The following is a 27,574-nucleotide window of genomic DNA, read 5'->3' on the forward strand; positions in this document are numbered from 1 at the left end:
CAAATGTTTTGCCATTAATGACTCCAGGTGCCTAAGTTGAGCAGGGTGTCAATTTCACCACTCCTGCAAAATCTGTAGCAGAACCACCCAGCTGGAGAATGTAGTAGTGAGCCACAAACTGATCAAATGGATTGAGTCGAGGTTTGATCAGAACCTTTATAAGTCTGTGATGCTTCTTAAGCTTGATGACTTGGAGAAGTGATTGGGTTGTTATCTTGTGTGGGGTGTTGCCTGTTTTCTGTAGAGAGTTTTAAACTGGATTTAATTTTACCTTTGCAATCTGATAAGTAGCTACCATGAATTGTCCAGCAAATGTTGTAGGCACATTTGTAGCACATTTTCTGCCCTTTTGTGCCAGTAAGTTCAGGCATCTGTCTTATCCAAAGGAGAGACCTTTAAATGATGCAATTCCTGATGCATGTTGCAGGGTCATCTATCAATTATTTGAAGATGCCAGTAGTATAAATTGTGGTTTCAAGTTTGGGCATTAATGGCAAAAGTAGAGGTTGATTCATCTTTTTGACCAATTTATACAGAATCCATGCATTATATGAATGAATGTCTGCCAATGGGCTGTGCAAATCTGTAGCACCTATTTTGAGAAATTCATGCTAGAGTAGACCATTACTTGGATGTTCTGTTTTCTGCAGTCTTTATTTTGTTTACTTTGCGGTACCTAATGCACAGGACAGATGGGCCAACCTCTTGCTTATCATATTTAGGTGTTGCCCTCTTCCATCTGATAAAGTTCAGAAGTTGCTGCTCCAGATTCAGCAATGTTACAGTTGGACAAAGTACAGTTGCATATGGTGCAATCTTTGTTACAGTTGTTTAATTTTGCATCCCAAATCATTCCCATAGGAAGTGTTTTTTGCTGGAAGGTATAGAGAGTGACAGCATGGGTTAATAAGCCACATTAGTAAGTTTGCTTATCCAAGGAAATTAGGACTTATCTCCAGGTCTGGGTTTCCTTTTTGGTTAATTTTAACCTTGAGAGGATTTGGCAATCTGTGCCCATGGCTAACTTATCATTACAGCTTTCTACAGATGTGGCTGGTTCATCCGATTTTGATGCATTTTTTTATGGAGAATGGTGTGCAGATTTGAGGCCCATGTTATGTCATGTAAGAGGCTTTATTCCAAAATGCTGCCTCTGGAATTATTTTCACTCACTGTGGCTGTGGAGCAATGGGTTCACATATTGTTTAACTGGAATATAATTTTCCGTTGTGACAATTTGGGTATTAATCAGCTTGTTCTCCTCAGGCTCTGTGGCTTTTGAGGCATTTAGTTCTTATGTGTCTTGAAGCCAATAGTTGCTTAATGGCTAGACATATACTGGGGTTGATTATGTGACAGCAGAAGCAAAAAAACATAACCAGCCCTGGACCTCTGGGATTGGAATATCAGGGGAAAATTACATAGGGTTCCCCCTATTTTCCTTTAACCAGGCCCGGGTGGTAATGGCATAGCAGGGGAACAGATCACTTACAGCCAATCAGTGGTCTATTCCCATGGTTATGGCCACTTATTGGCTCACAGCCTTAGAAGTGCAGGAATCACATGGGTTTCATCACTTTCAGGAGAAAAGCTATATGTATATGCATATAGCTCTTCTATGACGACATGGATTGGCTTAGCAATTTTTAATTTTCACACCCCTTAGGATGCTACTGGAAAAGAAGACTGACCTGCACTTAGAATGTCTTCTAGACAAGAATATCTGACCATTGCAAGCGCAAGGTAAGTATGCACAGTGAGTGTAAGTGTGAGTGTGTAATAAGAACATTCAATGTATTTGTATCGTGCTTATTTTAATATTTCCTTTACAGGTGGACTTAAGGTACAAGTGTGCCCTTAATGCTGGGCTTGCTTGCACTTGTGGTTCTCCAAGTGCCAGCAAGTGGGTCAGGCTTGCTAGGACCTGCAGTCCTACTGTAAAGGACAATATTACTTTAAATCAAATCTTGACACCCATCAAACCCGCATCAACCACCCAGGGATGTAGGCAGAGCCAGATTAGGGAGGGGGGCACAGGGGGTGAGTACTCTTGGGCCCCCTCTCTCAGGGGGCCCCTGGGGCTGGAGCTGCTCTGACCCAGATCTGTTGCTAGAGCATCCAGCAGCATTCTCTGCTTACTGCCTGTCCGGCTATCGTAGGTGCAGAGGGTGTAGGCTTTCATGCAGGGCCAACCTTGCCTGCCCCCCTGCTGCCTGCACACTTTCATGCTGCACATGAAGGGTTAGACAGCTACAGCTTGCAGAGTTCGCACCTCCTCTCAGCGTCACTGAGGAGAGATGGACCCGGCGGACTGGTCTGTAGAGGAGAGGTAATAAACACAGACATCTGAATGCAGCAGCTGCCTGCACTGATAAGAAGTGCAGAAGGTCAAGCAAGCTAGTCAAGAGAGGTGAGAACCCACCTCAAACAGTAGTGAGTGTTACAGACAACAGTGGTGCAGGCTCACTGTGGCAGAAGGGCCCTGACTTATGCCCTTAAACATTATAAGGCAACTTGTCACAAGATGGAAGCAGTGACAAGTGGATGTGGGTACAAGGAATTGCTGTCTCCTTTATTCTTTACTAACTAGAGAAAAAGTGTGTGCACTTTAAAAGGGAACCCCTTCAAAGTGTAGCTATGGGACCCGCAAAGTTCTAGTTATGTCCATGCATGTTATGTTTGCCCTCTATCTAAAGTGTCTTTTGGAATAAGGAGAGGGTTTACTACTGGGGGTTTTGTTAAAAAATATAGCAGCATTAAATTAATTCATATTGATTTTGGCACTGAAATTAAAAGAGGGAAAAGGGATGATCTGGAGTCTTAATTTATTACACTTGTAAAAATCTTTAGGAATGTTATTTATTTTAACAGTTTAAGGCAGAATCTGTACCCGTGGTACCCAAGAGGAGGCGCATACAGAGTGAGCACTACCAGGGAGCGGTGCTGACAAGAGTGGGAGTGCTCCATTGTCTTATCTTAAGTACCCTGGGCCCCCTTAATGCTTATTCCAGCCCTGGGTATGGGGATAGCTCTGGGTATCAGCCCAGGCCTGGAGTATACTCCAGAGGGGGGACCTCTTTATTGGGGGTCCCGAGGAATCCCCAGCTTGGCCTGACTATTTGGGTGGTTAATGCTTTGGCTGGGGTGACCTCATCAAGTGTGTCCCCTGGATGTGGCATTACCCCCTGCTTGTTGAGCCCTGTGCTGGTTCTTAAAATATGGGGGACCCCTGTGCAAATTTTTCCTTGTATCTTTAGAACCAGGGCTGGCTCAAAGAGCCTGATGCTGGTTAAGCTTTTGGGCGAGCACCCCACGCAAATTTTATTTCAAGATTTCTAACTCTTTCTGTACATTTACACACAGAGAAGCCCTGCATAGATCATACTGTAGTGGTTTTCCCAGTAGGCTTGATATCATCGCAAATTGCCACACATCACCAGCTATTTTGACCTATTATCAAATATTACCTCTGCTACAGTACTGCATCAGATACCTTGTATTATTAAAAGTGGTATTTGTGCATTTCTTATTTGAAATGTACACATCCATCTCATTGTTGAATGTGTGGTCTGTTTGATCTGTGATTGGAAGATGAGCTAGGATTCTGGTGGTTATTCTCATCCTAGAATTTATTTATTTATTACCAGTTATTTATATAGTGTGCACATATTCCGCAGCACTTTACAGATAATATTTGTCCATTCACATCAGTCCCTGCCCCAGTGGAGCTTACAATCTATATTCCCTATTACATGCACACACACTAACATGCTAGGGTTAATTTTTTGTTGGAACCCATGTAACCTACCAGTATATTTTTGGAGTGTGGGAGGAAACCGGAGTACCCGGAGGAAACCCGCGCAAGCACAGGGAGAATATACAAACTCTGCACAGTTAGGACCATAGTGGGAATGGATTAATGTTAACTCCTAATTGTGATTACATCTAAACCATGGATCTAGAGTATCAATGGCAATGTGAGGTTATTCATGGCTAACACAGATTGCCTCTTTTCCCTTTAAGATTATAGCTAGCTTCTTTGTTATCGGTATGTTGCAGAGTGGGTCCATAGCAACAACTTCTAAAGTGTAAGATGCAGAGAGAGAGTGGAAAGGTAGAAATCATAGCACAAATACCTACGCATTTAATTTAACATAGCAAACGTCATAATTCCGTTTCCATGTTTTAGTAACACAAGGTGGTGGGTCCTAGTAGTGACACCATGGATCCCCCACCCAGTAAAGTGCCCCTCATTCGCCCTCTAAACCATGCAGAATTAACTGACACCTCAGAAGTGCATAAAGCGAGTAGGGTCCTCACACTGAGAACCTGACACTTGTCCCATTTTTTGATTGAAGTGCTGTGGATATTTTGTGAGGCATTCTACTATGCATGTGAATTGGGAGTGCTGTATTGTGGATAAGATGTGTGCAGAATATATGCTACATGTACTGTACAGTGGAACTTTTGGGCATATCAAAATCATCTGAGACTTTGATATTACGTTTCATATATACAGTGACAATTTTTGTAACTAGTTTTGTTGGTTGACAATTGTAAGGATAGACCTTTACTACTGTATTGACTGGGCAGCAAGAATATATTTTTTAACAACAAGACATTTAAGTTCAATCAATTGGAGAAGAGGTGGTATGCAAGATTCAAACAAACATCGTTCCAACATATAGTTGGTGATATGAGCAGAATTATCCAGCACCTGTATTTTCATTCCCACATTTTCTTTGCTTATTTTATAGACATTGTAACATTGGCCCTCATTCAGAGCCACTCGCTAGCGGCAGTACGCTCGTTCCGAGCGATGTTCGCACATCTGCGCATGCGTACGGTTTTTAGTACGCATGCGCGAACCAGTCAGTGCGGCCGAAAATCATTTGTACGCAATATAGCGAGTGCCTGCTAATATGAGTGACAGGAGGAGGCGTATGTGGGTGGTAACAGGGGAAGGTGCTTGAAAACGGGGAGTGGAGATCCGTTCGCAGGCGTGCTTAAAGGTCAAAACGGGCGTTTTAAGGGAGTGCATAATTAATACAGCAGTGTCATTGACCACGTCACTTGTTTTTTTTTAACTCAGAACTGCTCGCAAAATAGCGGTTGAAAACACCAACCACAAGAATAGCGAGCAGTTCATACGCTGTACGATGTACTCGATTAATCTAATAAATAGCGGACATGACGTATGGTGCGTGCGGCCAGGGGGCATTTTTATCAAATAAACGAGCGTATGTTTTGCTCGCTCGTTCAGACTTAGAGGTGTGAACAGACTGCAATTTGCGAACGGATCATTTGAATAGCCACCCCTTGTTTTTGAACGAACGACCGCAAATAGCGAACGGCTCTGAATCAGGCCCATTGTTTTTATCTAAAGTTGGATTACAATAATTATTAAAATTACCCCTTTTTGAGTGAGACATACTTTTGGAATTTTATATGTTGAAGAGTTTTGGCTGGTCTTTTATGCAAGCAGCACAACAGGGCAACGTATAGTCTGTTACTAGACATGAGCTCTTTTTTAGTTGTGTATATAATATTGCTGCTTTGAAGTAGCCTGCAGTGGGTTGGGGGGAGTGGGAAGTTTGAGAGACAGGAGCTTATGGGGCTGGAAGCTTGTTGGACATGAATGGTGGGTGGATGGCTGAAGTAGAAGGAATCATCTGATTAGCAAGCTGGAGAGATGGAAGCAAGATAGGAGACAGACCTATATAGAAATGATTTGAGCTATCTCACTTGTCACAAGCACCTGCTTTTTTGGGCATTCTTTTTACTGGTTCTCTTGAAGTTAGTCTATCTGATGGATAATATCTCTGGCAGTTTATATTTTTTTAATTGTCTTGTTTGAAAATGGTTATACACCGATTTTCTGGCAGTTTTAAATTGATAAAGCCAGTTACTTAAAAATTGCCACAAATCACCTTGTATTTACACATACCAAGCTTGATAAATTCCACCTTAATATTTATTAATAACACTATCTAGTCAAATACACTGTTTAATATGACACTTTATTAAATTACTGTATTGTGTCAGTGGCATCCCTCACCGTGGTGACACCAGGGGCAGACCGAAGTGCTGACAAAAGGGGCATAACCTTGTGGGTAGGGGGCATGGTCTCACGGATAGGAGGCATGGGCCAAACCCCCATTTTAGTCACTCCGGTGACCCCTGAGATGCGGACTACCCCCAGGGACCAGTCTATGTGCAGTGGCAGCTCCCTCACTGTGTCAGGAGCTGAGTGCTGCACATAATGCTACAGTGAAGCACCCAGCTCCTGTCACTGAGTAGGAGTTGGCATTTTGGTGTTACCCCTCGGCAGGTGACAACACGGTGCAGCCCACACCCCCCTTGTGACGTCACTGTATTGTGTAAGAATAGGCTACTGTAAATTTTGCATTAAATATTATCATTGACAAGCCACATATTCTAGCATAAACCAGACCCATACACTGCTGTGTTCTATTGGTGTAAACCTAGCATTTATGATAACCTAATAGAGCTAGATGCATTTTGAGATTAGTTCAGCTCAGCAAGTTGTGCAAAATGCCTCTGTACCTTGGTACAACGCACACACCAGTGATTAAGCTAATGGGTATGGGTGCTTTGTGCTGCTGCATTTACTAGTACAAATAGATATGGGGTTATACAGTATATTGATTTCGTGCACATAGTAGGCAGCAAAAGATCTAACTTGCTGAGACACAAACAATGTGTTCTGTGAAGGCTGTCAGCTTATGCAGTCTCCTTTGTGAAGGGAACATAGCAAAAGTGCACTTTCCAAAACTAAAAGGCATAGGTACATAATGTGCCCATATGCTGTTGATTTCCTAGCCCCTTATGCTTCAGATCCCCTATCAGCCTTGTGGATTGTTTGGCTACTGTTAAACCTCTGAGTGGTATATAGTACATTTTAATAGAATCAGATAAATATACAAAGTGTGACCTCATTTATATATTTTTTTTTAAATAATGAAATGTGTAAAAAATTATTCCCCTTTCACAGACCTTTATATGAATAATGTGGTCTGCTTTGCTTTTTTGAAGTAGTAATGCATATTCTCATGTATAGTATGAATAAATGTTGCCTATTTTTCTGGTGTGGATGCCAATTTTTCTGTTTACCTTGTTGTAATAAAGACTTAAACAGCCTTAAGGCCAAGTCCAGGTCTTTAGATCCAAGGTAATGCTATATGTGTTTCTCCTATGAAATCACTAGAGTGCTGTACTAGTTTGTGTAACATGGTTGTACATGCAATAAAATCAATGAATGCATAATTCATATTTTTAAAACTGTCAAATAGTTTTTACTTAAGAACTAGATAGAATGGGACCCTAGATATAACATACAGCTGTGGGCAATCACATTAATCTTTCTGGGTCTGCAGAGAAGGATGTATCTAAGTTTTATCTGTACTGAATTCTATATTTTCACTGTTAACTCAAACAGCTGGTATAAAATCCATCTTGCAGTATTGTTAGATTAGTTACTTTTTGTAAAATAATGTTTTGACAACTTCATATAAGATTATACAATTTAATAATATATTTCTCATATTTGGATTTTTATGAACTACATTGGGAATGCTGTGGGTCTAGCTCACAGGGTGCTGAGAAGGGAGGAACAGGTTTAAATAACTTGTGCCAGACCACTGTAGGGGCCCAGGAGTGCAGAGGAGGTTTAACCAGGGCCGTAACAAAGGTGGTGCGACAGTTGCCATGGCACAGGGCAATGCAGTTTAGGGGGAGCTGCTCGGTACTGTCAATTTTTTGTTTATAATCATTCTCAATTTAGTTTCTTTTCTTTTATCCCAAACATCTCCTGGCCAACTCCCCCTCCATCTGGCCACCTACCAAAGTACCTACAGTCACATCCTTTTTTATTTAACACACATTTCAAAATACGATCACATCCAGTACTCAAACACCTCTCACATGGTAGTCAGACACCTTGCACATGGAGCTACCTGCCCTACAATTTCTGATGGCAGCCAATTAGGTCACAACCCTTTTTTGAGTGCGTGTCTTATGTCCCTATTTTAAAAATAGGGTGGGGGGACACCTATGCTCTTTCTGGCCCAGGGCACCAAAAAGTATAGTTATGGGTATAACTACACCCCTTGCAATATCATTGCCACAAATCCTGTTTCACAAAATCGCAGTGCACACCATAGGTAAGTAGCTGCAACAGCCTGAGCCATGCCCCCAGCACCCAGGCCTGCCGGATGTCATGGCGGCTCTACTATCTCATTCCCATGTACTCAGACTAGCCATTGTGGTGCATGCTCATAGTCATCATCTCCAATAAAGAATTATGATGTCATTGTCGTTGAGCCTTTGGCAGGAGTATTATGCTACTGACAAGTGCAAATTAAAGTGTTTGCTTAGACCCTTCCCTGATTTCACTACACATTACAAGGGAGCTACAGTATTTTGATAAAGAGTAGCAGTACAATATCATTTATCACTGTAGTAAGTGGCAATACAGAATGTTATAAATTGCTGCAAATAGGGAGTTAATCAAGAAGAGACCCCAAAGCCAAAATGTGGCAATGAGGGAGCATGTTTTTTGCTTTTTTTCAGTGTGTAGTGAAATCTGCAATGTAAAAGGGCATTTTGGCAAAACGTATATTATTGAATAGCTTTCATTTGTATACAGTATAACAGTATAAGAGATGAGTCCTGATATACTACAGGTTGAGTCTCCCATATCTGTAATTCTAAAAACCGAAATATTCCAAAAACCAGAATATTTTGGGGCAGCCGTGACGTCATGACGTCACTAGTATCAATGGCCAATCACTAGCGGCGCGGGCATACAGTAGTACACACACCGGATCCGCCCCGCAGGTCATGCCAGATGCTCTGTGACACATGCCGTACCCCATCGTGATACTGGCAGCAACCCGCTGGAATCCTGTGATACCCGCCGGACCCCCCTGCTGCACATATTGGGCCTCCTGCGACACCAGCCGAAGCCTCTGCCACACACGCAACACCCGCCGGACCCCCCGCCACATGCGCAGCCCCCGTTGTACTCCCCTGCAACAGACATCATGCCTCTCATGACATCGGCTGGACCCCCAGCAACACCCAAAGTACCCACCGGATTCCCCATTACACCCTTCGGACCCCCCTCCTCCGCAAGATATTCCAAAAACCGGAATAATCCAAAATCCGAAATGCTCCTTGTTCCGAGCATTTCGGATATGAGAGACTTAACCTGTTCTTTAAATGGTTGTTACAGTGATGCAGAGAGGAATAACTGTGTATGTGATGGGAATGTGCCTTTTTAAGGTGGAACAAATTTGTTCATTCCTTTGTTTACCTTTTTGGCATATGAATAGAAAGTTCCCCTTATAAATATGTGTTATTCTTAAATGGAGAAAGTACATGAGCATACTTTAAGGCTACAAGATTTTAAAAATTAGGCTACAAGATTTTATAAATGTTGTTATTCTGTTACAAGCTGTTCACTTATAATATCATCATAATTTATTTATAAGATGCCACAAGAGTCAGCAGCTCAGGCCAGTCAGGTATTCCTTGAAATTATATTAAGTGTATACATATTTGAAAAATTTATTTACAGCAGTGTTGTAAATGTGTGTGAAAAATACCCAAACTGCTTTTACAATAAATACCATTTTAATTTTATTGATATTGTAACTATAAAATATTTTGTGTGTGACTGTCAAATACAACCAGATGTACTTTCCTATAATAATGCAAGTATCCACATGGCTTCAAGCATATACTGTTGATGCACCAAACACTCTGGGCCTGATTCAGAGCCACTCGCTCTGACAGAGCGCTCACTCAGAATCAGGGCCGGGCTTCTTTTTTTTTTTGGAGCGGCCTCTTGGTCGCTCGCATAGCTGTGGGTGACCACCCACAGCTATAGCGAGCGGCGATGATGATGGTTGTGATGGTCAAGTCCATCACGACCATCGGGCTTGCAATGAGACCCTTGTGGTCAGTGCCAGATTAAGGTCCAGATGGGCCTGGAGCTGACCTTTCTGGCGGGCCTATTTGTGCTGCCGCAGAAGCTGTGACCAGCACAGTGGGGGGTGACTACTGTTGTGGGGAGCGGGGGTAACCAGTGCTATGAGTATGTGGTCTGCACAGGGGGTGTGGCTAGCACCATGGAAGGCATAGCTGCTGCCTACTGTCAACCACAGTCCAAGGTTCCCATAATGTATAAAATTTGAGGTCCTACCTCACAGTTTCGGAGTCCCATCATAATGTAAAACATTTGAGAAAAATAACAAAACAATAGTGTAACAAACGTTCCTGTAGAGCACAGTGCAGAGGCTTCATTTAATTAGTGCACAACATTTTATACAAACATTCCGGAGCACGCAAGAGGAGCAGTAAATCATATACATACACTGCATGCATCACAGTTGCAGGGCAGAGGGGGGAATAATGGATGGCCCTGGATGGAAGGTAAGACATCCGCAATTTAATTTCTATTTATATCACTTTCCAAAGGCCAAACATAAGCACTAAATCTATGCACATACAGCCGTCCTGCCACCACCAAATCTCACTTTTTCCCTTTCAACTCACAACACATTCAAGATGCTAAAACGATCACCATCCGTTTTATTTAGCAGTGACACCAATGAATACAGCAGTGGTTTCCAAACTTTTTTGAACCACGGCACCCTAGAGTATCAGCCTTGTTTTCACGGCACCCCTAAGTTTAAGTTTGTTATTGAGACATTCAGAAAAAAATTTAGTGAAGTAGTAAAGTGAAGTAAATTGTGCTAATATGTCATCCTTAGGTTCAGTTATATAGTGGTGGACAGGTTTGTGCTTCTGTTTGTCCACATATTTACATTATATTGACCATAAAGAATTTCATTTGATGCTGGACTACCAACCTGAGGCACCCCTGCAAGTGTCCAGAGGCACCCCAGGGTGCCACGGTGCAGTTTGGGAACCACTGGCATACAGTATTATGCTACATTGCAGTGCCCCCCGATACACATTATGCCAAATAGTAGTATCCCAGTACACATTCTGTACCTGACTTAGGCCCTGATTCAGAGCCGGATGCTCTGACAGAGCACTCGCTCTGAATCAGGGCCGTCCTTCTTAATTTTCAGAGCGGCCTCCTGGCCGCTCGTATAGCTGTTTGTGACCACCCACAGCTATAGGGAGCGGCCAGGAAGATGGTCACGATGGTCAAGACCATCGCGACCGTCGGTCTTGCGACGAGACCCTTATCAGAGCCGAGAGCACTCCCACTGACATCACTTGTGATGTCAGTGGGGCCGGCCCCAGACAGTAGGCGTTCCCATTGGAACACCTCCATCTGGGCAGGTAGGCCCCTGGCACGCCCACCAAAAGGGACGTGCTGTCACTCACCATCGACAGCACGCCCCCTTTGGTACGAGACCCGGAGCGACAGCTTGCCCGTCGCTATCCGGGTCTCACACATGCGCACGACGGAGCTGGCTCCATCGTGCGAATGTGCACTGGGCCAACATTGACGCGCTTGCGAGCGCTCAGCGCTCGTGAGCGGGTCTGAATCAGGCCCTTAGAACCATGCACAATGCAGATGATCACGTAGTTAAGCCATTTTTTTCAACTACGCATACTCCAATATTTCTAAACACCCCTACGGAGCATGCGGTACGCACTGAAAAGGTGCTTTTGTGATCGAGACTCACAGTATCATAAATGTTGTGGAAAAGTGATGAGTGATCCTGTGTGGTGACTGGAAAGCAGGATAGAAATGCACACAAATATGGTTTGTGTAATGGATGTGTTATGGGAGTTTCACGGGAGTGTCAGTGTCAGAGCCGTAACTAGACTTTTTGGTGCCCTGTGCCAGAAAGAGCATTGGCGCCCCCCTCATTTTTCAAAGGGACATAATGCACCCAAAAAAGGGGAATGGCCTCATGGGGAAGGGCCAGGGAAGAGATAGGAGAGGCCAGGAGATGCTGGGGATGAAATAAGAGGAAGCTACAAGTGAGAATGATAATAAACAGAAATTTGACAGACCCAAACAGCGCCCCCTGACCTGTGGTGCCCTGTGCGATGGCACCGGCCGCACTACCCTAGCTACGGCCCTGGTCAGTGTATGCAGACGCACAGCCGCAGGCATAGGAGGCCATAGGAGAAACAGCACCTGCCATAGGATTGGTGTGACCGATGGTGCACGGGCGCTTGAAAGTGCATTCGGCAGCACGGATGTACAGAAGGGAAACATTTTGTAGAAACAGGATGGAGCCACCCCCCTGGTCCTTGAAACCGCTTTTATACTGTGGTCGGCCAGCTGATTATCTGAATCGGCGACAGTGAAATCAACAGAGCGCCTGAGAACGTTCACAACTGCAGTGAGTGAGGAACAGAAAGGGGTAAGACAAAGCAGCCCTATCTGGGCCACTTCACAGAGGGAAATCTAGAATGGCCACTGAATATGGCAGGGGTAGGCAACTAAGGGACCAACAGGCTTGTTCCCACTCTGTGTCAGTGGCGTTCACCCTGCCAGCACAGCACCATCCTCTGTGCTCACAGACCTGCCAATGCTTGTGCTAAAGCAAAGTAACTCATCTGCAATTGGATGGAGAGTAACACAACAAGATCTTATTGGCTCTAACGTTTTCTATGGAACCCGCTCATTTTGAAAAAGTCTCTACCCCCCTATATTGTGTAAAAGATGTGCTATAGTATACAATGGCAAACCTACAAACACACATATTTATATATATATATATATATATATATATATATATATGCTCTCTCTATACAATATTTTTTATTTTATATTATATATTATGATATGCATACATATTTTTAGACAGATATACAGATATATAGATATATATATTTATGTACTGTGTATATATATATATATATATATATATATATATATACATAGTATATATATCTATCTATCTATATATAATATATATACAGTGTACACAAGTGTATAATAAATAGTAGTATATTATTAAACTTTCATTAGTGGATAAGGCTAAGCCTACCCTTTATAATGTATAAAATGTGACTACTATATGTCAGCAGCCAGGCAGCCTTTGCCAGCAGGACTGACAAGCATCTTGACCTCACCTCAGTACCCCTGCTGCCAGGGCCAGGCCGCCTTCACGGAGCTGCTGTGCTGGTAGTTATACAGAAGGGACCGGGGAGCTTCGGGATGCGGTGGTGGTGGGCGGTACCCATGTGACGCCACACGCAGTGATGTCACACGCTGCGGAGGTCATGGGCGCGTAAGCGGCAGTGAGAGGGCTAGTGAAGCCCTCCATGTTCCGCTATAATGTTTGTGTATTCGCCCTTTGATCCGTGCAAGGGGTGTGTGGCCTGGGGGCGGGGCCTCGGGCATCTTCTGACAGGCAGCTCTTTCTGCTGTAAAAGGATAAATAAATTCCTGTCTATAGCTGCTCATAATAGATGCTTCTGACTGTTGGCCTTTTCTGATGGTGGGCCTGGAGCTGTAGCTCCATCAGCCCCATTATTAATCCGGCCCTGCTTGTGGTAGGGTCTCGTTCATCGCAAGCCCCAGAGAGCTTTCGGCTCTAACAGAGACGGAAGCTATCCACTGACATAACTCGTGATGTCTGTGGGGCCACCCCCAAACGGCAAGTGTTCCCTCTGGAACGCCTCCGTTTGGGCAGCCACCCCCCTGGCCCGCCCACCAAAGGGGGTGAGCTGTAACTCAACATCGACAGCTCACCCCTTTTGGTGCGAGACCCAGAGCGACGGATTTCCCATCACTAACCGGGTCTCGCGCATGCGCACGACGGAGCCGGCTCTGTCGTGCGCATACGCTGTGGGCCACCATCGACCCAATTGCGAGAGCTCAGCGCTTGCGACCGGGTCTGAATCATGCCCTCTGTTTCCTCTGCAACTGAAACCATCATTAGTATCAGTTTGTACACCTACCCCATGCCTGCTGCAAAAGATCCATCAGAAACAGACTCCCCTTTATCTTATGCACAACTCATAATATCACGGAAGTCTGGCTACATGCACATGGCACTCCCACAAAATAGATATCTGGCCCCTCTGATTTTCCTGAAACAATATCCACATCATTTGCAAGGTAGCCACCCAATTCACAATCAGAAATGTCTATTTCATGGACAGTGAGAATAAGCTACACATGGAGCCTCAGTCAAAGTGCGTAAGCATGTGTAAGTATAGTGTGGTACATGTGCAGTTTGCTAAAAATCAATAGGTGCATCCACTTTTGGACTTGCATGCAACTCAAAATCAGGTCCATGGTGTTTTTGTATAAAAGTGTTTCCCTAATGGTTTATATGAGGATTAGCATATCACACTAGAATACTCTTTGTATTGTAAATTTGACAATATAATGTTCTGTGTATTGTAATTTTTTTATTCACAAATTGGTAACTAGAAGGCACTGTGTATTGTAAAATGATCATTACACATTGAATACAGATCAATAGAATGTTTTCTGTGTTGTACATATATTATTAGAATGGTTTCTGTATTGTGTAGATGTCGCTGTATTGATCTATTGATCTACTGTATCAGTTGCTAGAAAGCTGTCTATATTGTATACAGGTCATTATAACACCTTTTCATATATTTCATTGACTGTAGTAACCATACACACATCAGACAAACCATACCTTCCATGATGGCAGAATAGACAGTGGCCACTAGTTTGTGTTTGCCCCCTAGGCTAAAATTTTCCCAGCCGGACAATGACTTTGTGCTAGCTAAAAGAATAACCATAATTAGATTACTTTACTAAGATAATTAGATAACAGTATCCAATGAAGACAGTAACAAAGTTGCAAACTTTCTAAAGTTTATAACCACAAAAATGACTTTATTTCACAGAGAAATCAAAATAGCAAACTTGCAGGGCCGTAACAAGTGGTGGTGAGTGATGTCATCACACAGAGCACAGGGCTATGTGGGTGACACCAATGTTGCCCATGGCTCCTGCATCTCACTAGCAGATTGCCTGGAATGGCATCTGCAGCCACTATCACTGCTGCAGTGCTGCCACTCCAGGCATGCAACCTACTGTACAGTCTTAACAGTTGCCCGAAGCTTCTTGAGGATGCTCTGGGCTGTGCTGTACTTTGCCGTTGATAGTGGCTCCACCCTCCCCATGTAATATCATGCATTCAGTGGGTGGGTTTGGTGCAGGGCACTTTGCAGCCCTGCTACGGCACTGCAGACTTGTATGAAAGCACGTAATAACTCCAGATTACACTGGGCCTAGGATCCTTAAATATGTAAAAAGCATTTTAGAAATAACATGTAGCAAGTAAGATATACAATCTAGAAAATATATACAGACCATCCATGTTTAAATAATTTATTCTAGAATCTCAGAACAGCAATTATTGTTATATTCCTTAATAACTTTTAGTGAATCTCGTTCTTTGAAGTCATATCCTGGTTGAGGTTTTGCTTCTCACTGTGCCAGTGTATACAACATTCTCTCTCAAGAGGGTGCAAGAGATCAATTTCACCAACAGTCATCCATCCCGAGTACCACAAATAGTTTCCCAAAGCAAGCAATTAGATATTAGCTTGACTGTAATCCACTGCATATCAAATCTACAAAATGCCTTATCTATCACAATAGCTTTTTGTGCACTTGAATAATTGTGCCACAACATGTAATAGTGAAATTCTAGTGTAAATAGCAAAAACTGTATAAAGGAAAAAAAATATTGCATTAATGAATACAAATAAATAAGTAATTTAATAAAAAAGAGAGAACTTGGACCTCTGCAGTATAATTGTTTGTCTATGTACTGTATCTTTGTTTTATCTGAAATACAATATTTATTTTATATATTTTATTATATTATATTTCAAATGTATTGCTAATCTTTCTTCATTAGCTGAATATAACACTATAAAAATTTACTACAGTTAGAGGCTTATTATAAAATAGTATTAATTACATTTCCTCAGTCAAAAGGCTTTACTAAGTTTACTGAGATTAAGATGCTTTTGAAACATTGTGTAGCTAGTATAACCAATCAGTAATCTTTAAAACTAATTGCATTTTTATAAAATACAGATGAAACATCTTAAAGAAATTGTCTTACTCACCAACTGGAGACATTTCAGGAACACTAGCAACATAAGGGCCATCTAAAAACTTCGGCTCATTATCATTAATGTCCTGAACTTTGATAATGAATTCAGATTCTGGCTCCACTGGTCTTCCCGTAACAATATCCACAGCTTGAGCACGTAATGTATAGAATGGTTTTTCTTCTCTATCCAGACTTTTAATAGCATGGATGTCACCTGTAGTGTCATCAATTGTAAAAATTGTACCAGCACCATCACCCAAGAGTGTGTATTTCACAGATCCAATTCCCTTGTCCAAGTCAGAGTGAAGCTGTAAAATACAGAGCACAGAACACAATTTTTTATTGTCTGATTTTAGAAACATATGTTACACAAGGTACAGTACTTGAATATTACCTAATTGTAATCTTAACTTCATGCATAAAGACACATTCATATTAACATTCATATTTCTCTAATCTGCTGTCAGATAAATTGACAAATCATTAATTATTGAATATGCTTATAAAATTTCCTGTAGATTTTACAATTTTTTTTAAATAAAATATTTGTGTTTATCTGATAACAAAGGAATTATGCTTATTCTGCTTTTTTCAATGTTTTTTATTTTCTGGCCTCATTTAGACTTAGAGATAAATCCAGCTGGAAGATGCTGTTTTGCACCTTGGAAAAACCATTTTACTCTGCTGAGGTAGGGGCAGAAAATGTAAAATATTCATACACATTTACAGCTGAGATGGAGCGTTCCTAATGAAACTGTAAAGCTGGGTACACGCTAGACGATATATTGGACAATTTGTCAACTTGAGCTGAATTGGAATAACAAATCAACCACATCGTCCAGTGTGAATGCACTTTTGCTTCCTCCCGTGCATCATTCATCGCATCTTCAGATCTGCCTACAGTGCTGGAAGATCTGAAGATATCATTAATTGTTTTGTTCAAATCGTCTAGCATGTACGCCATACTGGACGACCAGGTAATATGTTAATGTTATATAGTTAACAATGAAATAACCAAACGATGCAAGATATATTGTTCGGTCGTTTGAAAGATTGCACATTCGCACTATATCATTTGTACTGGGGTTCAAGGGAAATCGGGAGGACCATTGTGGCATTTACACATTGTCCAGTGTGTACCCAGCTTTAATCACACTGATCAAATAAAGCTGCACATTATTTTTATGCTACCCATAAAGCAGGCAGAATTTTCTCTTGAAGGTGAGTCATTTGGAAAAGTTGACAAAAGGTAACGAATACTATATATTTTGGTTACACTCGATTTTACTACAAGGTAACAAGAGTCTATATTACTTTGTAATGCTGCTAATATAACTACAAATAATTGGTCCTGATATTTGTAATACTAGTGGAAATTTTAACGTCAAAACACAACCTTTTGTCTCTTAAATCATGAGAGAGTTGTATAAATCTTTTCATATAAAAGGTTTTAAATATGTCAATGAGCCTCCTGCTAACAGATGAAGGACTGATATGATTGTTCATGAGTTGTTTAAAACTTTGCTTTTCTATTTTTTAATTTCTGAATGGAATACCTATAAGAGGTTTTCTAGACTACAGACTATGGGGTAGATATACTAAGACAGAGCAAAAGTGGAGAGATAAAGTACCAACCAATCTCTCTCCAAGGCTTAGTACATATCCACCTATACCTAGAATAAGCAGCCAAGCAAGCTGAGATTGAGTGATTTCACCCATGTGCTAGAATTAAGCCTCATGGACAAGAAAGCTCTTGTCTTAGTGATAACATCAGTGAGGTTCTTCAAAAAGTACTGTAGGCGCTGTAAATAATAAAATTTGGCAAAAAGACCTATGTAAAATAGAACAGGTTTATAATATAAATATGATCAATCATTGGATGGATAGTGAGAGCATCCTTATCAGTATTTAAGGAAAAAAAGATTAAAGTCTGTTCAAATATCTAACAATTTAACCCCTAAACAGAAGAATGAAACTCAGTAGATGTTCAATGGAATAAAGATGTTTTCTCAGAATCCTGTGTATAACCACAATAATCTTATACAATACTTTCACTTAGACACAGGGCCGGACTGACAGTTTTGGTAAATTCCAGAAGGGCCATTTTGGCAAATGCCAGAAAGGCTGATGGCCAGATGCCGCCAAGGTCCCTGCCACCACCAGTTCACCAGTTCACCCGAATACCCCTGCTGCCGGTATCATATATCCCCCATGCCCACTGACAGAATACAGGGTGCAATGTCATCATGCCTGCCAAGTGCTCAACTGCTGCTGCTAGGGAGAGTGGAGATGTGCACTTTGGGCCTGGCTTGGTTAGTTTGGTGAGGTGTCTCACTCAGGAGTCTGGGGTCTGTGGTGCTTTGTACTAATTGTTCTACAGCCAGCAGCTGGCAGTTGGAGACAGTGGAGAGTGAAGTGGAGAATATGTGGCTGTGCTCTTGCCAGCCCTGTCACTATGGTCTCTCTGGACTAAAGTTAGTAATAGTAATTATTATTGTATATAAAAACTACACTTGACCTAGTCTGACTGTACTACTGGAAATGATTCATGAATTCTGCTTTGGTAACACTGCATAGCAAATTTCATAGAGTGTATTAGTAACAAAAAATTGGTAATTTCAATACCATCAACTATTAGTTCAGAATATATATATATATATATATATATATATATAAGCAATGCAAAATATGTCTCATTGCCGGGGTGCCTTCCGTGAGGATAGCACACCCCATATTCATCAATCAAGAAGAAGGCGGCACTCCCAGATATGTAAGTGGAACAACAAAAGGTGCTTTAATCAACCTTTTGGGGCTGAAACCCCCTGTCATCAGGACACACAAAATACTTGAACGACAATGCAACTTTTATACTTACAAACCTCCCTCCCATGTGCCACCCGTTCTCCCAATGTCAGTACCCCCGCTTCCTGTTGCGTGTGTGATGTCACACCGGAAGTGATGTCGGCCAGGTCCTGGGACTGACGCTGATACTCAGACATAGTGTAAACAAGTTACCATGATGCAGCAATGCCATGCACTGTGTGGGACATCTGTGTAATATATATCTCATTAAACAGTAAAACAAGTATAAGTACGCAATCCTGGACTGAGAAGGACAGGTTATTCAAGCACCTCAGCCAGTGATAATGATAATCCACAAATAGATGCCTCTGTTCAGCGTGTTGTCCCTTTAGGGGTAGACACCCGCGCTATACTGGCCTAATTAAGAACAAACCCACGAGACATGCGCGTCAATCACAAAGGCAGAGGAGGCAGCAAACCTCAGAGTGGACAGAGAATCTAGTCTTCAATTTGTCTAAAATGCTGTTAACAGAGCATGAACTTCAAGTTCTAGGTAAGGGGCTCAACTTTCTCCCTTCCAACAGACACAATCTTTTCCAGTAGAAAGTTGACAACTATAAACTTCAAAGAAAATTTAAGTATTAAGGGGATATTTTGGAAAGCAATGTAATAATTCTGTGTATGACAAATCGCATATTCCACTTCAAGTACAGAAATGATCTGCTTCCTCAACATTTGATCTGCAAAGTTTGAATCCATCTTTAAATACATTTTTCAGAATGTTGGAACAATCCACTCAGTATACCAATCCCCCTTTCTCGCACAACCTTACAGAAGATGAACTCTCTGCCCCTAAGGCACTTCGGGACTGACAGGATATTGTGATAATAGGTGCCGACAAAGGGGGAGCTATTACAGTGTTGGATGTGGAGATGTTTAGAGAGGAGTGTTATAGATTATTGTCTGATCCTATTCCTAACACATATTATGCCGCTCTTGACCACGATCCCACCAAGAAATTCCAACGAGAACTGGATGCGCTTCTATAGCTAGCTGTAATGCAGGATATCATTGACAGTGATTTTAAAAGAGTTATTAGTAAAATACACCCTAGGGCACCACTTTTCACCACAGAGACCCCCTAGCAGGATGATTATTTCAGCCAGGGGTTCTCTGTGTGAATTTATCATGGCTTATATTGATTCCAACCTACAACCCTGTATCACTGGTACCTTTACACATTTAAAAAATAAGTGCATTATTATGCACTTTAGAATAATTTGAGGAGATTCCTGATAACTTGACCTTGGGCAGCATATATGTGGTGAGCTTGTACACCAGCAATCCACATCATGCTGGCCTGCAAGCTGTCAGATCTCTTTACAGATAATCCATTATATGTTGGCCTGGATGTTGATTTTATTCTGTTATTAGATTTTATGCTCACACACAATTATTTTTTACACGGTGGTAAATTTTGTATTCAAATATCGGGCTGCGCTATATGCTCATGCGCAGCCACATTATATGCCAACACATTTGTGTATAGTATGGAAACTGAGCTCTTTTGTAGATCATCTCTGATCAGTCAACATATTTTTTCATTATAGTCGGTATATTAAAGATATCCTTATGTTGCGGACTGGACCATCTACTGAGTTGCTTGGAATTATAGAGATACATAATATGTCTGAATTCCCAGATAAGTTATAGATAACATGTAATGAAAGTAACATTAACTTTTTAGATGTGAAACTTAGCATTGTAGGAAACATGATTAAAACTAAATTATTTTCCAAACCCATGCACCGGAACACTATTCTTAAACACAATAGCTTCCATTCCAAATCCACAATAGCTAGTTTGCCATACTCACAATTCATTAGAGTTTGATGCATCAACAGTCATCCTCTTGAGAGAGAGAAACAATTGGACACTATGGTACACATATTCCTTGACAATGGGTACCCTAGCAAAGAATTGTTGATAGCTAGAAAGAAGGCTTGTAAAATGAATAGATCGACCTTGTTGAAAGAAAAAGAGTGATAATTCTATAATTGACAACATTCCATGGTTCAATCAATTTAACCATAAAAGTTACCATACTAACAAACGTGCCAAGACTTTATGGCCATTGGTAACTTCGGACCCACAGTTAAAGATGTTACTACAGAGGAAACTCTTACCCAGTTACACCAGAGGTCCCAATTTGAGGGATTTAATTGGCTGTAACAACATCACAGGGATGGGTACCTCTAGAACACACTTCATGAGTAAGAAAGGTGGATGCTATAAATGCACAGGCTGTGTAATGTGCAGCTTTTTGGTACCAGGCAATAAATTTTCCCATCCCTATAAGGGCAATGTATATTTCATCAAACAACCCTATATTATGCACCTCAAAATACATTGTATATCTCCTGTCTTGCCCATGTGGGTCACACTATGTGGGCAAGAAAGAGAGACAAAGTAAGGAGAGAATGCTCCAACATAGGGTGGCCATTAGGGTTGCCTTATCACAAGGCAGCATGAACAAGCAGTCACATGTCATTTTGCGGAAGTCAATCATAACATGACTATGCTCTGTAACATATGATTGACCATGTACCAATGGATATCAAGGGAGGTGATAGGTCTAAAAATTGTGTAATTGGATCTTCACTCTCAATACCGTCAGCCCAAATTGGTTAAATGAGGCACTGCATTTGAATTGTTATTTTATAGTTCATAGATGGCGATACTATTTTCTGATATTTATAGGGCACAGAACCTAAATGTTTGACTAGTTTATTCAGCAGCGATATTTGGTTCTCACCCAACATTTTTTATATGTATTTATCAATTTTGTGACAATTTACACTGTAGTACATACCCATTGGTTATATGTGAATTTATCACTTTAGAATATATGTAGCTATTTTAAATAATTTTTAAATAACATCTATTTGGCATTTTTTTACACAGTTCGCACATATTTTGTATATTTATAAGTATGATTAGCACTTTTTGCATGTTGCAATATGATGTGCCTACACAGGAGTGTGCATTTGTCATCATGCAATAATCTATGTGTACTGCTCTTACATATGGTTGCACTATTGTCCTGACCTCTCTTTTGATTATAATGTATTGTTTTATGATAGATTTATTACACAGATGTCCCACACAGAGCATGGCATTGCTGCACCATGGTAACTTGTCACACTATGTTTGAGTAGCAGTGTCAATCCCAGGACCCAGTCACACTCGCAACATACTGATGCTGGGAGTATGAGCAGCACATGGGAGGGAGGTTTGTAAGTATAAAAGTTGCATTGTTATTCACTGATTTCATGGGTCCTGATGACGGGGGGGTCACATTCCTTCCTAGGGAATCCACACCTATATTAGATTTTTTTTTCTTTATGTCATAAATAAAAACTGCAATAGAGATTTGTCATGCAGTGATGAACTTGGAGAGAAAAATCACAGCTAACATGTTGTAATGAGTACTGTAAACCATTTTAACCTTTTTATTCAATCAAATTCTTCATTTGTTTTACAAAATAGACTACAGAAATCAGACATATGATTGCTTAATGTTATTTGGCAATGGCAAATTAATCTTAAATGTTGAAAAATAAATATGCTTAAATCAATAAAGGTTCAAGGGGCTGTTACTGGCATTACTGTGTGCCCTAATGATATAAGGTGCATTACTGTGTATGGCATAATGTGTAAAGAGCATTACTTTGTGGCCTAGTGATATAAGGGTCATTACTGGGTGTGGCATAATGTGTCATAAGGGGTATTACTGTATGTGGCATAATGTGTTATTAGGGGCATTACTGTGTGTGGCATAATGCATAAGGGGCATACTACTGTGTGGCATAATGTATAAGGGGCACTACTACTGTGTGGCTTAATGCTTATAAGGAGTACTACTGTGTGGCATAACATGAATGAGCTTTGTGAGGCATTACGTGAATGGGCTTTACTATGTGGCATAATGTGAATAAGGGACACTACTCTGTGAATAAGGAATAATACTGTGCAGTGTAATGTGACGAAGGGACACTAAAGTACAGTGTAATGTGACTAAGGGGCACAACTGTGTGGCACTATTTGAATTGTGGTTACTATTATATGGCCATGCCCCTTCCCAGCGAGACCACACTTTTTTTTTCTGAAGGCGCGCTCTTCCTGCTTCACTTGTGGATGGTGACACAAATGCTCTTTTCTCAAAATGTGTTACAACTCTGCTTTGGTGTGCACAAATGTGTCCTTTTCTGTGTTCAGCACCCCAGCCCAAAAAAATTCCTACAATGAACACTATCTAATTCTCTACAACTGCTAAGCTAGGGGTTGGTCAATTGGGAAAATGCTTTCCTTTTTCTTTGTGTGTGACCTGCTGTACATCAATGAAGTTTCAGATTTAACTAACAGAACAGGCCAAATACCACATGTCTAACTATGGCACATGTATGAATCCCCTGCAGGATGTGTTCTGTTATGTGTATTTTAATGCAGAGAATGATGTGCACTTGTATGTTGTTCTAATTATATATTTGTAAGATCATAGACTAATAAGTGGGAGGAGTCAGGAATAGTATATGCCAGGAGCCAGATGCTGAAGCGAGGTGGGCCTGTGTGCGTAAATGCCAGTCCGGCCCTGTTTAGACATACAGTAAAATAAACACTTTCCAAAATACCAGAATCAAGCACAATACAATACTAGCTGAAAAGCGTTACAGTTTGACATGATTGAAGAGTCTACAATCAGTGGTCCCTTTTTTGTACTCAGATCATGTGGCATGCTTCTGCTTATACTGTGTATATATATATATATATATATATATATAAAAAATATATATGTGTGTGTGATGGCCATGAGAGACCCAAAAACGTAAATGCTTCTGATATATAGATTACAGATTTCCCCCTGAAGCTGATAGGTGCTTTCTTCATTGATTTTTTTCATTGGATTCTTTTGTTACTTTCATTAGTATGTGGAAAAAAAGATTAAACTTGCTGTAGTATAGCTTGTTTAAGTCAAATCTAATATCAAATATTTTTGTACTATCAAAGCAAATGTTAATGTGTCTCTTGAACTGTGTGTATAAGTGCATCTGGGTGTACTACTGTAGACATTGCATAGTACTGGTGCATATATATATATATATATATATATATATACTTTATCTTTATATACTTCTGACTCAACATTTGTCCATAAATAGACTATTTTTGTGATTTTTTTGCGCATATGCATCCACCTCAGCATTAGTCCCTAAATTGGCAATTAGCACATTAATGGTTTTATTTTACCTTAATAGAGATCAAAACAATCAGCATTTATAAGAACTCAGTGGACCATTGCCCTTTTTCACCTTTACTAACAATGTAACTGCATTAAAGGAGAGGAGTTATTGTAGCTGTTTCTCCTTCATCCCTGATTTCTCATTCTCTTAGCAAGCCAATCTGGATCTGCTACAATGACAGTCTTATTTAAAACATATCTAAAACATGTCCAACCAGTTCAAATCAAAATTAATGCAATAAGACATTTAATTTTATCACGACAGCTCACAAGCAGCTCACATCACATTTTAGCTCCCCTATAATTCATTACTTCCTCCTTCACTGCTATAACAGGTGGATAAATTGTATGTAATGGCTAGAATATTGGGCTCAAATGAACAAACAATGTTTTGACCTTTTAACCCAGGCATTTGTGAGTGAAAGGAAGGATTGTTTTTCTCTGTGTGATATAGTTACACTATCACCAAGGTGACCTTAGCTGTTCTAATTTAACCACCTGTCCCCTTGACCTTGTTTGTAGGCTTAACTATCAAACTTTATGGGTAAATTTATTAAAACTTCTAAAAAAACAAAAGTGGAGATATTGTGCATAGCATCAGATTCTAGGGGGTAAATTTACAAAAATTCAAGTTTGGTCGAGGTTGCAATCTCGGGTGAGTTTAGGTCTTTTTTCAACTCACAAATTTACTAAAGGCAAACTCAGGTAAGATTGCTCTCTTTTCAGTACTTTTCATGAAAAAGATACAACTCGGGAATTTACCAAGATTCAAGATTACAATCTCGGGTGTAATTGTAGCAAACTCGCAGCTAAATTGATTGTTTCAAATAGACCACCTCCTGAACTGCCAGTTTGGCAGAAACATACACAGATCAGTGTGATTTGTGTATGTTTCTGCATGTAAACACTATTTAAAGGGTTAATATAAAAAAAAATAGGTACCCCCTCCAAAAAAGCATAACCAGTCCCGGACTACTCAGCCAGTCCTGGTTCCTAAAAATACGGGGTTAAAAATGAGTAGGGTTACCCTGTATTTTAGGATCCAGCACTGGGCTGCTGAGCCTGTCCTGGTTTCAAAAATAGCGAGAATAAATTGCATAGGGGTCCCCCTATTTTTAAAACCAGCACCAGACTGAAATCCGGCCAGGGTGTAATGCCACAGCCAGGGGACCTTTTCACCGGGTCTCCCTGGCCAAAGCATTATCACCCCAAGCTGGTCAGCCCAAGTTGGGGATATCAAGGGAGGTTGGGTCCCCCCTCTCTCGAGCACCCCAGGTTTAGGCTGAAGCCCGGGACTCTTCCCCGCACCCCTGGAGCATTGGATACAGGGGTAATAGTATTGAAAATAGATATAAACTATTGTTTTTTACAGTGGAACTACAAGTGCCAGTATGCCTGCCCTTTGGCACTTGTGTAACTAGAAATGGACTGTAGCAATGTATGTGCCCAATCATATCAGCCAGGGGTTCACTCTACAGTTCTGTCTCCAAATACCTTGATTACTTTGTTCAGCCCCTGATTATGAAACAAGCAACATTCCTTAAAGAAAATAATTAATTTCTAGATAAACTTGGACAGTTACTACAATTACCACCAACGTTGTTGATGTGCACAATTAATGTGGTATCCTTGTATACTAGTATACCACACACACAAGGTTTTGAATACATGGAGCAGTTTATTAGTTCCCAGGTTCACTATGAAGGCCCAAACATACAGTTTTATGTTCAGTAACTGGAAAAAACCCTAACCAGAAACCATTTCTTATTCGACAGATCATTCTTCCTGCAGCAAAGGTGATGTTCAATGGGTTCCCACACCGGCCTCCATTTACACATACATGTTTTTTTGTGAAAAAAATATGTTCTCTGATAACAAAGACTTCAATCAGAATACACTATTTTTTACCAGGTACATAGATGGCATCTTTGTTCTCAGGACTGGGACTGTTCTTGAATTTGTCAACTCCATGACTAAAATCAATACCATTCATGAACACATTAAGTTCACATTTGAATGCAGTTGTGAAGCAGTACACTTCTTGGACGTTAACATCAGATGGACAGGCATCGCCTTTGAAATCTCCATCTACAATAAACCCACTGATTGCAACATGCTCCTCCATGCCCAAAGTCCCCATCCAGCATTCCTAAAATAGAGTTTACCCTATTCTTAATTCCTTCTGGTGCAAAGGAACACCAAGGATGCTACTTCTGTGTAAGCTGATATTGATAAAATTATGTTGAAATTTCTGAATAGACACTATAACTGGAAGGACCTGACTACCGCCAAATTTAAACCCCTATATTGAACACCCACATCTAACAATAAAGAATCCAACTGTTGCTGTAAGAATGAGGAAGCAATGCTGTTTATTAATCATTATAGCACAGGAAGTAATTACATCAACTCCACAGCCAAGAAGTTATGGCCGATCATTAACACTGACCCTCTCCTTAAACCATTAAAGAATTCCAAGGTAATGATCGGCTACAAAAGAGGGAAGCACCTCAAATACTGGCTTGTCCACAATGATATTTCCGTACCCAAGCCTGACCTGGGGTCTCACTTCCTTGCTAAGAAACAAGGGTGTTATAGATGTATAGGATGTACAACCTGTAGGTACTTAGAGACCACACCAGATGTCATGAATTCCCACTCAGGGAAACTTATTGCCATCAAGCATGTCCTAACCTGCACCAGCAAATACATTATTTACATCATCAGATGCTCATATGGCTTAGCATACATTGGCAAGACCTCCTGTACAATGCGGATAAGAATGGCCCAACATAGAATGCCCATTAGTCAAGTGATTGAATGGAATGTAAGCATTCAACCAGTGGCCCACCACTTCAAATAGTTGGGACATCCACCGGAAACTTCGTCTTACAAGATCATATCAGATAAAGATCAGAGGACTGAATGAAGTTCCCCTTTTTGTTTGATATATTTACTGTGTTGTGTAGAAGGGAGGGTGTCTTTTTAACCTATAAATTCTTTGCTACACCTGTAGAGTATCACATTACCCTCACTCACAACTATAGTAACTTATTCCCCTCCTTCACCTCTGGAGTAATACATTACCCCCACTCACCCCTGTAGTAACACATTCCCCTCACTCTCACTGTAGTAAAACATTTGACATTCTCCTCCCTCACTTGTGTAGTAACACATTCCCCTCCCATACCTGTGGGACACAACACATTCCCTTCCCTCATGTCTATAGTAACACATTCTCCTCCCACATCTGTGTAGTAACTTATTCCCCTCCCTCACCTATTTAGTAACACATTGCCCTCTCATTGCTGTTGTAACACATTTTCCTCTCTCACCTCTGTAGTAACACATTCCTTCCCTCACACCTGTACAAACACATTCCTCTCCCACACCT

The 27,574-nt window shown here is 40.9% G+C and overlaps 1 protein-coding gene across 2 annotated transcripts in view; it reads right to left on the bottom strand.

Moving 5' to 3' along the window:
- The window catches only part of CDH12 (cadherin 12), an 873,582-nt gene that overhangs the window by 240,081 nt on the left and 605,927 nt on the right, over positions 1-27,574 (bottom strand). For both annotated transcript variants that reach the window (XM_088468267.1, XM_088468266.1), the window contains exon 5: positions 16,093-16,387. In XM_088468267.1, the coding sequence (XP_088324393.1) occupies positions 16,093-16,387 (295 nt within the window). The remainder of the gene's footprint in view (positions 1-16,092; positions 16,388-27,574) is intronic.

Source organism: Taudactylus pleione, unplaced genomic scaffold, assembly GCF_031769625.1.
Source record: "Taudactylus pleione unplaced genomic scaffold, aTauple2 ptg000083l, whole genome shotgun sequence".
NCBI classification, from domain to species: domain Eukaryota; kingdom Metazoa; phylum Chordata; class Amphibia; order Anura; family Myobatrachidae; genus Taudactylus; species Taudactylus pleione.